Genomic DNA, 13232 nt, shown 5'->3' with positions numbered 1-13232 from the left:
AAAAATGGTACCTAATGATAGTTTTCAATTTTTCATTTCTTTGAATATCAGAGAGTCTGAATGCTTACCTGTACAGTTTATGGCTATCACTCTTCTGTGACTTTCCCAATCATGTTGTTGTTGGTTTTTTTTGCCCATTTTAATAAGAAATTTGTCCTTATTGGTTGGAAAATCTATACTAATAAAAGGGTAATATGCTAATTAGACCTGGAGACCTTCTGGTAGATCTTCCAGATGTCCTTCTGGTCAAAGCCATGGTGGCGGGGCTGAGGCAGAGGTGGTTAGGGGTGATCAGGCCGGCGGGGGGTGGGGTGGGGTGCAGTTGGGGTTGAGCAGGCTGGCAGGGGGGGGCAGTTGAGGGCAAGCAGGCTGGCAGGGGGTGGCAGTTGGGGGCGATCTGGCTGGTGGGGGGTCAGTTGGGGGCAATCAGGCCAGCAGGCGGGGGCTGTTGGGGGTGATCAGGCTGGAAGGGGGGCAGTTGGGGGCGATCAGGCAGGCAGGCAGAGTGGTTAGGGTCGATCAGGCAGGCAGCAGGGATTGGGCCTAAACCGGCAGTCGGACATCCCCCAAGGGGTCCCAGATTGGAGAGGGTGCAGGATGGGCTGAGGGACACGCCCCTGTGCACGAATTTCATGCACCAGGCCACTAGTGTTGTTTATAATTAACCTGAGCAAGACCAGGTCAGATTGAGATGCTCTGGATCTTCATCACACCATATGCAAATGATGACAGGGCACGTGCATACCACATGCTGGAATAGCTCAGAGGATGAGGAAACCCTCTGTCACTTGTAAGGAGGTAGAGGGGAGGGATAAGGGAGAGGAGAAAAGGAAGGAGAGAAGCCAGGCCAGGTACTTGGGAGCTGCAGGCTACTATTTCTGGGCCCAGTTGTGAACAGACAGGCTGAGGAAGGGTAGGCCTCTGAGATCCTTTTATTCTGCTTCCTACAGCCACATCCAAGAAGTTTCTAGTTCCATTGGACTCTCCACTGCCTCCTACCTGGTTCTCCTGCCTCCAACTCCACCTTTCCCACTGGCAGGTCACCAGTGATTTTTCTAAAAGATGAATGACTCTTTTCAGTCTTCTTCCCAAATCTGCTCCACTCCCACCCCCAATGCCTTTCAATGGCTTCATATTGCTCTCAAGATTAAATAAAAATTTCTTCTTATTCTTTTTTTTTTTTTTAAACATAAAAACTTCTTTAAAGGTGCCTCTGGAGCCCCAGAGTGCTCCAGCCTTAAGTCCCTCTCCTTTTGGTAGGGACTTAAGGCTCAGGTGCCTTAATAGGTCACTGCAGTGCAAGAGTCTCTTCAGAAGCGAGGCTGGGTTCCCGGAGTGGACCAGCTGGGTGAATGCTGCAGAGCAAGCTTCCCCAAGGACTGGCAGTGGGACCGGATGCCCCCCTGCAGTCTGGTAGAGGAAGTGTGGGCAGTGGCTCCTGGAAGGGTCAGCAGAGAGGCATCATTCTTTCACTCCCCTTCCTCCAATCCCTGACTCAGTTTTCCCCAAGGGATGAGAAGTTCTGGACCAGTTATTCTGGGGGATTTCTAGTGTTAGTAGCTAAGGTGGCACTCCAAGGATGGCGATAGAATCCAGACCATGGCCAAGACAGGATGACATATGATTGCCTCTAGGGTAAAACCCAAACTCCTGACCAGGGCCCCCAATGCCTACCCCTGATTTTTTGTTTGCTTGTTAATCTTCACCTGAGGATATTTTTTCCATTGGTTTTTTCCATAGAGAGAATGGGAGGGAGGAAGGGAGATGGAGTGGGAGGAGAGAGAGAAATATCAATATGAGAGAGACACATCAATCAATTGCCTCCCACATGTGCCCCAACCAGGGCCTGGAATTGAACCTACAATTCAGGTACGTGCCCTTGACAGGGATTTGAACCTGAGACCCTTTGTTGCGAGGACCAACACTCTAACCACTGAGGAACACTGGCCAGGACCACCCCTGATTTGAAGTCTTCCTATATTCCTCCTCCTCACCCACCACCCACCACACTGTCTGTTTTTATCTCTGTTCCTTCCACATATAGAGTTCCCTCTATTTTAGGTACTTTGCACTTGCTATTCCTCCTGTCTGAAATATTTCTTCCCAGGTATTCTCTGGCTGTTTCCATCACTTAAACTCAGCTCAGATGTCAGCTCCTCAGAGAAACCTTCCCTGACCCCATCCTGTCATGCTATTTAATTTTTTTCTTAGTTCTTGTCACCATCAAACGTTATATTATCTTCCCTAGTTGGATTTGCTCAGTGGATAGAGCATTGGCCTGTGGACTGAAGGGTCCTAGGTTCGATGCTGGTTAAGGGCACATGCCCGGATTATGGGCTCAATCCCTGGTGGGGGGCGTGCAGGAGGCAGCCTATAGGTGATTCTCTCTCATCATTGATGTTTGTATCTCTCTTTCCTTCTCCCTTCCTCTCTGAAATAAATAAAAAATATTTTTTAAAAAAGTTACATTATCTATTTTGTTTATATGCTCAGTATTTCTATTCCTCCACTAAATATAAGTCCCACCAGAAGGTATTTGTCATTCACCCACAGCATCCTCAGAGCCTAGAACTAGGCCTGACAATACATACATTTATGTACCATGATCACTGTCTTCACAAAAATGAGTCTAGTAAGGGAGATACATATTAAACAAATAATTACACAACGAATTAACTATAAGTAGAGTCAACTGTTTGAGGCAGAGGTGCAGGACCCTCTACTCTGCTTTGTCCACTTCTGGCTCCAAGGACCATTCCCTTACCCTGTGGGCAATTCCTGCTGTAAGACCTGGTTTCCCCTGGAAACTGTTTCGAGTTCAGAAGATTCACCCAGAAATCAGGCCTCAGGAACAAGGCAAGGTTTGTACCTCCAGGCTCAGTTCTCCAAAGTTTGGGGGTCTCGCTAGGCTTGTGGATGCAGCTGCTGTGTCCCTGTAACCTCCAAGCCAGAACAGGTTACAGTGACAGCCAACTTCTGTGGGCTGTCTGCTCTTGGAAGAGATGAGAGGACCAAGCTAGTGTGACACTTGTAAAGCCTGGGTCTTTAGCAAGCCTCGGCTTGGGGCCTGGTCTCCTTAATGCCTTTACAAGCCCCTCTTCATTCCCAATTCTCAATGCCCACTGTATACCCCTTGTTTGCAGGCTGATTTACAGAAGCTGAAGTTGGGAGCTGCTTTTGTCATCCCTTCTACTCTTCTTCCCGACATCCTGTTCTAGAAGTTTCTCTCCAGGGCAATCAGTAAGTTTCTTCCCTTGAGAGGTATTTCTTTCAGCTGCTCCCTGCTAGGGGCCGTGTTCTTGGTCCTCTTTGTAATCCACACTAATACAGTTAGTTCCTGGACTAGTGAAGTTTCAGGAAGTTGGGCTCCAGGAAAGCCCCACCAGGCCCCCATCCGCAGACACCTCCATCAAATGTGTGCAAGTGAGGGCCAGACCTCACTCCATCTTGGCAGCCCCGCTTTGTCTGGTTTATCTCCTCATCTCCAATGGCTTAGCAGAGTGCCTGGTACATACTCAGCACTTAATGAACAGGGGACATTAACACCGGTAACTCAAGTAATAAAAAAAATTAAATGTGCTAGGCGCGGTGTTAATGTTTTACATGGCTTCCTAGACTCTCTATTCCAATAATTACAGGCTGTTGTTGTTCCTTGTGATCAAGCCCCTTAGGTGTACTTCATTTAAGCAGGTACCATTACAATTTCCATTTTACAAATGAAGAAATGGGTTCAGAAAAATTAAGCGATTTCCAAGGTCACAAAGTTCTGGGAACTCTTTTCATTGCCCCAAATGCAACGGAAATGCAACGTAGAGAGAAAATGCCAGAAAGCAAGTAGTGCAGGAACACCGGCGGGCTGCTGGGAGCCAAGGACGTGGCTCGCTCCCTGCGTTTAGCAGCTTTCATACTGCGCTGCCTCAGGGCTCCATTACGACGAAGCACAGGCCGGAAGTGTTCCTGCCGGCCGCTTATCGGCTGCGCACGCCCGGAAGTTTCTGTCCGCGGCTTTGCAGAGATAGGGGAGCGGTGGTGGCGGCTACTGGGGTTTACAGGTGCGGAGGCGCTGGGGTTTAGGAGGCAGATGAGGCCGTTAGGGAGACCCAAGCGGCGGGACACAGACGGAATCCCGACCTGACCTGGGCCACCCCGCCCCCACCTGGGCAGAAGTGGCTCTGCCTCCTGATCTGAGCCTGCTCCCTCCTCAGGCACTGACCCTTGACCTCGGGGCGCTCTCCCCATTGCAGGCGCGATGGCTACTGGCGCGGATGTGCGGGACATTCTAGAACTTGGGGGTCCGGAGGGGGATGCAGCCTCCGGGACCATCAGCAAGAAGGACATTATCAACCCGGACAAGGTAGCAGGGGCGCCCGAGAGCGTTGGGTAGCGGCGGTGAAGTGGTGGGGAGGAGTGGCAACGGAAGAGAGATGGGTGAGGTGATGGGATGCTACACTTCTAGTGAGATGGGAGGTAAATGTGTGACATAACGGGACAGAGAATATGTGCTGCCTTGATGAGATGGGACGGAGGAGGTGGGACACCTGTGGGAAATGGGGACTAAGAGGGTGTGACACTTGGAAGAGATGAGAGGACCAAGCTAGTGTGACACTTGTAAAAATTGGGGTGGAGGCACCAACTCGGTGTGGCATCCTGAGATGGTGGGAAAGTATCTTCTGCTCTGACAGGTTGGAACTCCACCCAGGTGAGGTGAGGCTGGGGAGGGGAGTGACCTGCTTACACCCGGGTGCCCTTGTTAGTGGGTTTCTGTGCCTTCATTCTCTGTCATAGTATGTATGCGTGTCACTGTACCTGCTGGTTTGTTCAGGGATTGAGCTGGGATAAAGAATTTTTAGGAAAAGGAGTCTAGGCTGTGGTTCCTCTCCTGTGGTTTCCCTTCTCAGAAAAAGTCCAAGAAGTCCTCCGAGACGCTGACTTTCAAGAGGCCGGAGGGCATGCACCGGGAGGTCTATGCACTGCTTTACTCTGACAAGAAGCAAGTATTAGAACCCCAAGTCCCCCAGGCCCTGGTCGCTGACCCCCTGCATGTCCCTAACTTTTAGTTCTCTGCCAGTTCTTCTGTATCTCTGCCCCAGCCAGGGCTCTGCTCACTTAGAGGAGGCGGGAGGAGCTCAGGTCTCTCTCTCCAGGACCTGACTTCCTAGGTAGAAGGAAGGCTCTCTCCACACCTCAGACACTAACCTCTCGCCTCCCTACACCTTGCTGACAGGGATGCACCCCCACTGCTACCCAGTGACACTGGTCAAGGCTACCGCACAGTGAAGGCCAAGCTGGGCTCCAAGAAGGTACGGCCCTGGAAGTGGATGCCATTCACTAACCCAGCCCGCAAGGATGGAGCTATGTTCTTCCACTGGCGACGAGCAGCTGAGGAGGGCAAAGACTACCCCTTCGCAAGGTTCAATAAGGTGAGCCACCACCATTTGGACATAGGCCACAGTCGTCCACACACTGTGAGCCACTTGTGTGGGCTCTAGAGCCTTTGTTTCAACAATGGTTACCCACTCAGTCCTGAGGCAAATACCTGCGGGGTGGGACTCTGGGTCTTGTCTGCCATGGGATCCTGTCCTTCCCTGGACCTGCTCTGGTTTTTGGTGGCTTCACTTGACCCTTCAAATGTTGCTATTCCTTAGAGCTGTGTCCTAGGTATTCTGCTCTTCTCACTCTATACTTTTCCCTATTTGTGTCTCATTTGCCCTGTGGCTTCAATTACCCTCTGTATGCCACTGACCCCAACTTAATGTCTCCAGTCCAAATCAACGGCACCTACATATCCCATCTTTTACTTAACATCTCTCCCTGAAGGTCCCACAGTGTTTCAGTTCAAGTAAGTGCTCTCTCTTCCTTACCCCCAAATCTGTTCCCCATATCGGTGAATGGTACCACTACCTGTGCAATTGCCCAAACCAGAAACTTGGGAATCATTCTTGACTTAGTTTCTCCCTTAGCTCTCACATTATTTCTTATATTTTTTATTGATTTTACAGAGAGGAAGGGAGAGGAATAGAGAGTTAGAAACATCGATGAGAGAGAAACATCGATCAGCTGCATACCTCCTACTGGGGATGTGCCCGCAACCAAGGTACATGCCCTTGACTGGAATTGAACCTGGGACATTTCAGTCCGCAGGCTGACACTCTATCCACTGAGCCAAACCAGTTAGGGCTCTCACATTATTTTAATCAACAACAGGACAAAGAAGGTAAGGGAAGACAGGTCGGAAACATATAAGCAAATAAATGGGATTCTTTCAGATAAGAGTCATCAACGAAATGAAACTAGGGTATTCATGGGATATGAAATGAGATAGAGTGAACTTGTAAGTGTGGGGATGACCTCATTAGATAGGGTGGCCAGAGCGGGCCTCTCTGAGAAGGTGGCATTTGAGCTAGAACTGAGTGATACTCATTCAGTCCTACTGATTCTGTTTCCCTAATACATCACGTCTTCCTGTTTTTAATCCCCTATGTCAGCACCCTAGTCCAACCTGAATTACCTCTGGTTTAGATTATTAAGGCTCAGATGGAGCAGGCCTTACCCAGACTCAGCCAGCCAGAGAGAGGCAGGGCTGGGCGAGGGTTTTCTAGGCCTCTGCGTAAGCCACTGTACAATATGATCTTGCATCCCCTGTAGCATGGAACAGCCTAGGCTTTGAGCCTGAAAGCATTAGGAGCTTAAACCCAGGACTCCCAAGTCCTGATTTCTTTCCCCTCAGCCTGATATATCCCACTGCACCGGATACTTCCCCATGATGGCTTCTCAGACGCAGCACATCCAGGTGTGACCCATCATTCTCCCCTGTGCCCCAAACCTGGTTTCTTCTAACTGCCATCTTGGGCCCCTCAGTTCCAGTGGAGGGAGAGGCTGAAGATGTAAGATCGAGAAGGGACAATCTAGAAGTGATGCACTGAGGCAATGGGAGGAAAGGTTGGATGAGACAATTCGAAGTGAAGACAAAAGAATATTCATGTTGCATTTAATAAATACCACTCCATGCCAAGCCAGGCCCTAGGCATTGGGGACACAAAAATGAATCAGACACAATATCTACCCTCCAGAAACTTCGTGTTGTTAGGGAGGGGTTGGGAGAGGAATAGGCAATTATGATTTGGTAGGATACATGCTATAGTGGGAGGCTCTGAGGGTCATGGAAGCTTCCTAAAGTTAGAGCTTGAGTTGAGTCTTGAAAGATGTCATCAGATGATATTAGGAAAGTAGTGCAGTGATTTTTTTCAGGCAGAGGGGATAGCATGAGGAAAAGGCACACATTTAAAAGCAGTCATGCCCTAGCTCAGTGGTCGGCAAACCGCGGCTCGTGAGCCACATGCGGCTCGCGAGCCACGGTTTGCCGCCCTGTTGACTAATGAGTTTGCCGACCACTGTCATATACTACCCTTTACCTCTTTGCACACAATATGCCACAATTGCCTAATCCTCACAGCTTCCAACTACACGATAACATTTAGTCTAGTCCAGTGGTCGGCAAACTCATTAGTCAACAGAGTTTGCCGACCACTGCCCTAGCTGGTCTGGCTCAGTGGATAGAGCATCGGCCTGCAGACCAAAGGGTCCCAGGTTGCAGACTCCTCCCCAACCGAGGCCCTGGTCGGGGCTCATGCAGGAGGCAACCAATGAATGTGTTTCTCACATCTATGTTTCTGTCCTTCCCTCTCTCTTCCACTCTCCCTAAAAATCAATGGAGAAATATCCTCGGGTGAGGATTAACAACAACAACAAAAAGCAGTCACATGTATGGCATGCTGTGGGCTTTTCCCTGTAGATGAAGCCTAAAGCCCAAGGTAGAACGTGGTGGGAGAGGAAGGGCCAGGTCAGGCAACCAGGCTCAGGAATTTGGGCTTTGCCCTGATGTCTTTGGATAGCCAGACACATTTTAAATTTCAGTTTTAGAAAGATCATGATACCATAGGTGGCGAATGAAGTCAGAGGTAAGGGAACAAATGATCTTCCCTCCAATACTACTGGTTCCTGGAGTCCTGCTTATTAGTCCATGGCTCCCTGCTGCCCTCTTGCTCAAGCCAGAAACACAGGAGTCACCAGTGACAGCACATCTCTCCCCACTGCACATCCAGTTGCCAAGTCCTCTGGTTTTTAAAGCCTCAAGTCTGTGCCCTTTTCTCTACCTTCCATTTGTGCTGATTTAGTTCAGGCCTCACTTCTTACCTGCATTCTCTCTAAAACCTGCCAGCTAGTCTCCCAGGCTCTCATTTCACCCCATCTGTCCTCACTGCTGCCAGGGTGCTCTTTGCAAAAGGGAATCATGACCACTTCACTCTTTTTAAAACTAACCTGTTGGCTCCAGTCACACAAGGCCTGCAGCAGCTAGTCTCTGCTGACTCTTTTCATGCCTTTCCCCGTGTCGCCCTTTACTTGTGTCCCTAACTGCCAAGCTCGCACACAGGAGGCTGTTTCTCATCACTGTGTTTGTGTTGCTCCCTCTGCCTCGGATTTTCTTCACCGTCTTCCCTCACCAGTTCACTTCTGCTTGACCTTGAGACTGAATCAGGCCTCATTTACCTCCACCCTGACCAACCCTCTTCCCAGGCTGGATCAGGTGTCACTCATTACACCGGAGGCATACCTTTGTCATCAAACGACTGTGTTGTTTCTTCAGCTGGACCAGTGGTCGGCAAACTGCGGCTCGCGAGCCACATGCCGCTCTTTGGCCCCTTGAGTGTGGCTCTTCCACAAAATACCACGGCCTGGGCGAGTCTATGTTGAAGAAGTGGCGTTAGAAGAAGTTTAAGTTTAAAAAATTTAGCTCTCCAAAGAAATTTCAGTTGTTGTCCTGTTGATATTTGGCTCTGTGGACTAATGAGTTTGCCGACCACTGAGCTGGACTGTCATCCCTGTCCCCAGCTGAGGTCTAGCAGGCCCATGATGAATGTTTGTTGAATGAATGAATGGCTCCCTCACTTGACTGTGAACTCCTTGAGAGCAGGACTGGCTACACAGTTCCTGAGTACTTTATTAAAATAAATGGCATTGAAATGCACAGGAGGGATACTTAACCAAACCTGGGAAACCAGAGACTTCCCAGAGATTAGAAGTTATTTAGGAAGAAAGAATGGGGAAATGTGAAGTCATTTCAGGCAAGAACAAGGAAAGCTGAGGGAGACATCACTGCTAGTCATTTGGTTGGAACTTGAGGTCCACGAGGGACAATGGCTGCAGAGAGAGGTCTTTCACCCCTGGCTTCATTGATTGACTCAGTAAATAATCATTGATACCTGTAGGGTGCCTGGCCCTGGGCTGAACCCTGAAGGTAGGAAATGAACCAGACAACCCTTACTATTGAGTTTAGGGTACTTTTGGGGTAATGGAAGCCTTTGAGGGGCTTAAAAATGGATGGCTGGGTGACCTGCTCAGATATATATTCTAGAACAGTGCTTCTCAAGTTATCCATGGTAAAGGATATTTAAAAATAGATTAGACAAAATACACGTCCACGTTTCTGTCAGATTCAGCAGTGTGTGATTACTGTAAAATTGTTACAAAGGTTTCTAAGTGCCTACTCTCAATTTTCTTACCATACACCAGGGATAACAGTGTGCAGACAGCACTGGCCTGTAGGCTGTCCTTTGAGTAGCACTGTTGAGAGATCCATTTTGGCTGCAGATGGAGAATTGCTTGGGGGAGGACTGAATGGAGGTAGAGAGACCATGGGAGGGCTGTTTCTCTGATCCAGGAAAATGGTAGTGGTGATCTCAACTGGGATGTCGCAGTGGATAGAGTTTCCAGAGATAAAGCCACAGATTTGTGTGTGGGGTGAGGGGGAGTCAAGGGTAAAGGTCAGAATTAAGATGCCTCCCCGGTTTCTGGCTTGGGCTGATGGTGACTGTGACTGAGATCTGGACTGGAGATGTAAGTTTGAGGGAGGGTGATGTGCTCAGTACTGAACATATTTTTTTATTTTTTTAAAATTGAGGTGTAATTGACATATAACATTATTAGTTTAAGGCATACAACATAATGATTCACTATTTGTATATACTGCAAAATGATTACCACAATGAGTCTTATTAATATTGGTCACTTGAACATATTAAGTTGTATGTGGAACCTCCACAGATGTTCAAGAGGCAGCTGGAATTAGGGTCTTGAGAGCAGGTTCAGAGCCGTGGTTTTTGATAGAGAAACTTCCCTGGTCCAACCTGGCATTGACTCTTTCTTGGGGTCTCTGACTGGCAGACTCAGCTGGTATGGTGTTGCTTGTCCCTGAGGGAGGTCTAGGGGATGGCATGGGCTGGGGTGCATATGTTGGAAGTAGGATTCAGGTGCCTTTTCTATAGAGCTATGTGACCTTAGCCAGCTCTGGGGGAGCTGCACGTCTCACTGCCACCACTGGATGGCAGGCGTGCTTCAGACAAGTGTCCATGGACTAGAGGAGTGGGCCTTTTTCCAGTATTTAGCCATCTGCCCCCCTCCATATTTGACCTTCGGACTCCGCAGAAGTGCTTACCTTGTGGGCCTGTCACCTTAACCATGGGGGCAGGAGCATGTGTGCGGTTACTGGGGCTGTGGAGCCGAAGGCATGGTGAAGTGGCTCCTGGAGTGGATGCAGAGGCAGGTGCCCAGGCCTCTGATCAAGCCGTTTCTTTCCTCACTCTGGAAACACCATCTCCAGGCTCCTGTGCAAGGCCCAGGCAGAGGATTTGCTTTTGTCTAGCCCAGGGATTGGCAATAAACAAGAGGGCTGTGGTCAAAGCAGACTGGAGCCCACTGGACATGACACCACGTGGGCATGCCACAACTCTGCCCCTCTGTGCCAGTAGACGGTGCAGGTGCCCGTGTATTCAGAGCAGGAGTACCAGCTCTATCTTCATGACGATGCTTGGACTAAAGCAGAAACTGATCACCTCTTCGATCTCAGCCGCCGCTTTGATCTTCGTTTTGTAGTTATCCATGACCGGTATGACCACCAGCAGTTCAAGGTGAGCTGGTGTTCATTTGCATGTGTGCCTAACCCCAGGCCTAGCGGGCCCACTGCTCTCATGCCACCCCTTCCACATGCCTCTGAGTGTCCCCCGTTCCAGCCCATCCCCCATGTCTTTATCCTCAGAAGCGTTCCGTGGAGGACTTGAAGGAACGGTACTACCACATCTGTGCTAAGCTTGCCAATGTGCGGGCTGTGCCAGGCACAGACCTTAAGATACCAGTATTTGATGCTGGGCATGAGCGACGGCGGAAGGAACAGCTGGAGCGCCTCTATAACCGGACCCCAGAGCAGGTCAGCCCCGAGCCCCCAAACTCTCCTCTATGCCCCCAAATCCATTGTCTCCATCCTCAATACCCTCAACTCTCTTGCCCCAAGTCCCCCTACCTCCCACTGGCTGGTACCTGTGTGCGCCCCCCTCCCAGTCCTACCCCCTCACTAGCCACCCTCCCTGCTCTGATAGTCCTTCACCTCACTCATGATCTTTTACTTCTCAGATTCCCTAGCACACCTTCATCTCCGTCTACCCTCCCTCCCCAAGGACCTGCACATGTGTCTTAGCAATTCTCACTTTCCCAGGTGGCAGAGGAGGAATACTTGCTACAGGAGCTGCGCAAGATCGAGGCCCGGAAGAAGGAGCGAGAGAAGCGCAGTCAGGACCTGCAGAAGCTGATAACGGCGGCAGACACCACTGCAGAGCAGCGGCGCACTGAACGCAAGGCCCCCAAGAAGAAGCTACCCCAGAAAAAGGAGGCTGAGAAGCCGGTGTGGAGACTAAATCAGCCCAGCTCAGGGTGGAGGGGTCGCCTGGCACAGAGGACCTAGTGGAAGGCTGAGCACCCAGAGCCGGCAGGGTGCTGGGACTCACACTAGGTCCACTCCCTGTGACACTTCCCAACGCCTTCTCCCCCAGGCTGTTCCTGAGACTGCAGGCATCAAGTTTCCAGACTTCAAGTCTGCAGGTGTCACGCTGAGGAGCCAGCGGGTACGTGTGTCACTTCCTTCAATGTGTTTGGGTGCTGGGCTGGAGCAGGAGAGGTTGTGCCATGTGCTGCAGGTAGAGGTGGCCTCGGGGATATGGCCAGGCTGTGGTATAGCTTCCACTTGCTGGCTATTTCCTTTTCTGCCCCAGAGCTGCTTCTAGGGGTTAATTTCTCTTCCACTCCCCCACTGCCTTTAGTCCCCTTCATTCTAAGGTGCTTAAGGGGGAGAGGGCTGAGCTGCTGGGTCATTGCAGATGAAGCTGCCAAGCTCTGTGGGACAGAAGAAGATCAAGGCCTTGGAACAGATGCTGTTGGAGCTGGGTGTGGGTGAGTATGGAGGCTGGGCCCCTCAGGATGGACCCTTCCGAGGCCGTGGATAAAGGCAGGGGGAGGGTGGTTCCGTTGCCAGCCTTCCAGCACACCCTGGCTCTGCCCTGTGCCTTCAACTCACCACCAACAGAACTGAGCCCCACACCCACGGAGGAGTTGGTGCACATGTTCAACGAGCTGCGGAGTGACCTGGTGCTGCTCTACGAGCTCAAGCAGGCCTGTGCCAACTGCGAGTATGAGCTTCAGATGCTGCGGCACCGACACGAGGCACTGGCCCGGGCTGGCGTGCTGGGGGCCCCTGCCACACCAGCATCAGGCCCAGCCCCGGCCTCTGCTGAGTCAGCGGTACCTGAATCTGGTCTTGCCCCTGATCTCACCAAGGACACCATCATTGATGTGGTGGGTGCACCTCTCACGCCCAATTCGGTAAGAGCCTGGACAAGCTGGAAGAGTATGAACTGGCCCTGCATGTGAGCATGCTCACATGTGTGCACAGGCTTGCTCCCTCTAGTGCCTGCAATGGGAATTGTCACTCTGGGGTGGAGACTGAGGGCAGGAGTGGGTGGATGGCCAGTGTGAGACACATGCACCAAGCCTGAATCAGGCCTCAGGGGCTGGCCATTGATCTCATCATCTTCTATGTATCCTCAGAGGAAGCGACGGGAATCGGCCTCCAGCTCCTCTTCTGTGAAGAAAGCCAAGAAGCCATGAGAGGCCACACCGGGTGTGGATGCTGCTGCTGTGTAAATAGAGTTGCTGAGATGGACTGGGCTGCTTCCGTTTCTTTCCCACCATTTCTGCCGCCCCTAGCTGGGAGGGTGGGCAGGAGGGAGTCATCACACCCACTTTATGGGTGGCATTGGGACCTTAGTGGCCCTCTAACCATTAAACACTGCCCATGTTGCCCAAACACCTGTGCCTAGGAACACCTGTGGTTCCACATTCAAGGTGGC

General features: G+C 50.8%; 1 protein-coding gene across 2 annotated transcripts; it reads left to right on the top strand.

Moving 5' to 3' along the window:
• The first annotated feature begins 3979 nt into the window (after nucleotides 1-3979).
• On the top strand, nucleotides 3980-13186 carry DMAP1 (DNA methyltransferase 1 associated protein 1). Of its 2 annotated transcripts, none has more exons than XM_080656051.1 (11): nucleotides 3980-4052; nucleotides 4206-4354; nucleotides 4899-4990; nucleotides 5225-5420; nucleotides 10806-10964; nucleotides 11093-11260; nucleotides 11546-11731; nucleotides 11880-11951; nucleotides 12204-12276; nucleotides 12410-12705; nucleotides 12931-13186. In XM_080656051.1, the coding sequence occupies exons 2-11, from the start codon at nucleotides 4250-4252 to the stop codon at nucleotides 12988-12990; spliced, it is 1407 nt and encodes a 468-aa protein (XP_080512177.1). In that variant the 5' UTR covers nucleotides 3980-4052; nucleotides 4206-4249; the 3' UTR covers nucleotides 12991-13186. The 2 variants fall into 2 exon arrangements, with proteins under 2 accessions (XP_080512177.1, XP_080512176.1); XM_080656050.1 differs by having other exon boundaries at nucleotides 3990-4052; nucleotides 4245-4354.
• Nucleotides 13187-13232: the final 46 nt, after the last annotated feature.

This window comes from Plecotus auritus (assembly GCF_963455305.1).
Source record: "Plecotus auritus genome assembly, chromosome: 2".
Taxonomy (NCBI): domain Eukaryota; kingdom Metazoa; phylum Chordata; class Mammalia; order Chiroptera; family Vespertilionidae; genus Plecotus; species Plecotus auritus.
Note: the sequence above shows the minus strand (reverse complement) of the source record. Positions and strands in the feature narration are given on the sequence as shown.

Bases quoted from the DNA above. Each gene is read 5' to 3' on its own strand.
- DMAP1 (XM_080656051.1), top strand. From the start codon at position 4,250: ATGGCTACTGGCGCGGATGTGCGGGACATTCTAGAACTTGGGGGTCCG. The intron at 4,355-4,898 runs GTAGCAGGGGCG...TTCCCTTCTCAG, and splicing joins ACATTATCAACCCGGACAAG to AAAAAGTCCAAGAAGTCCTC. The intron at 5,421-10,805 runs GTGAGCCACCAC...CTGTGCCAGTAG, and splicing joins CCTTCGCAAGGTTCAATAAG to ACGGTGCAGGTGCCCGTGTA.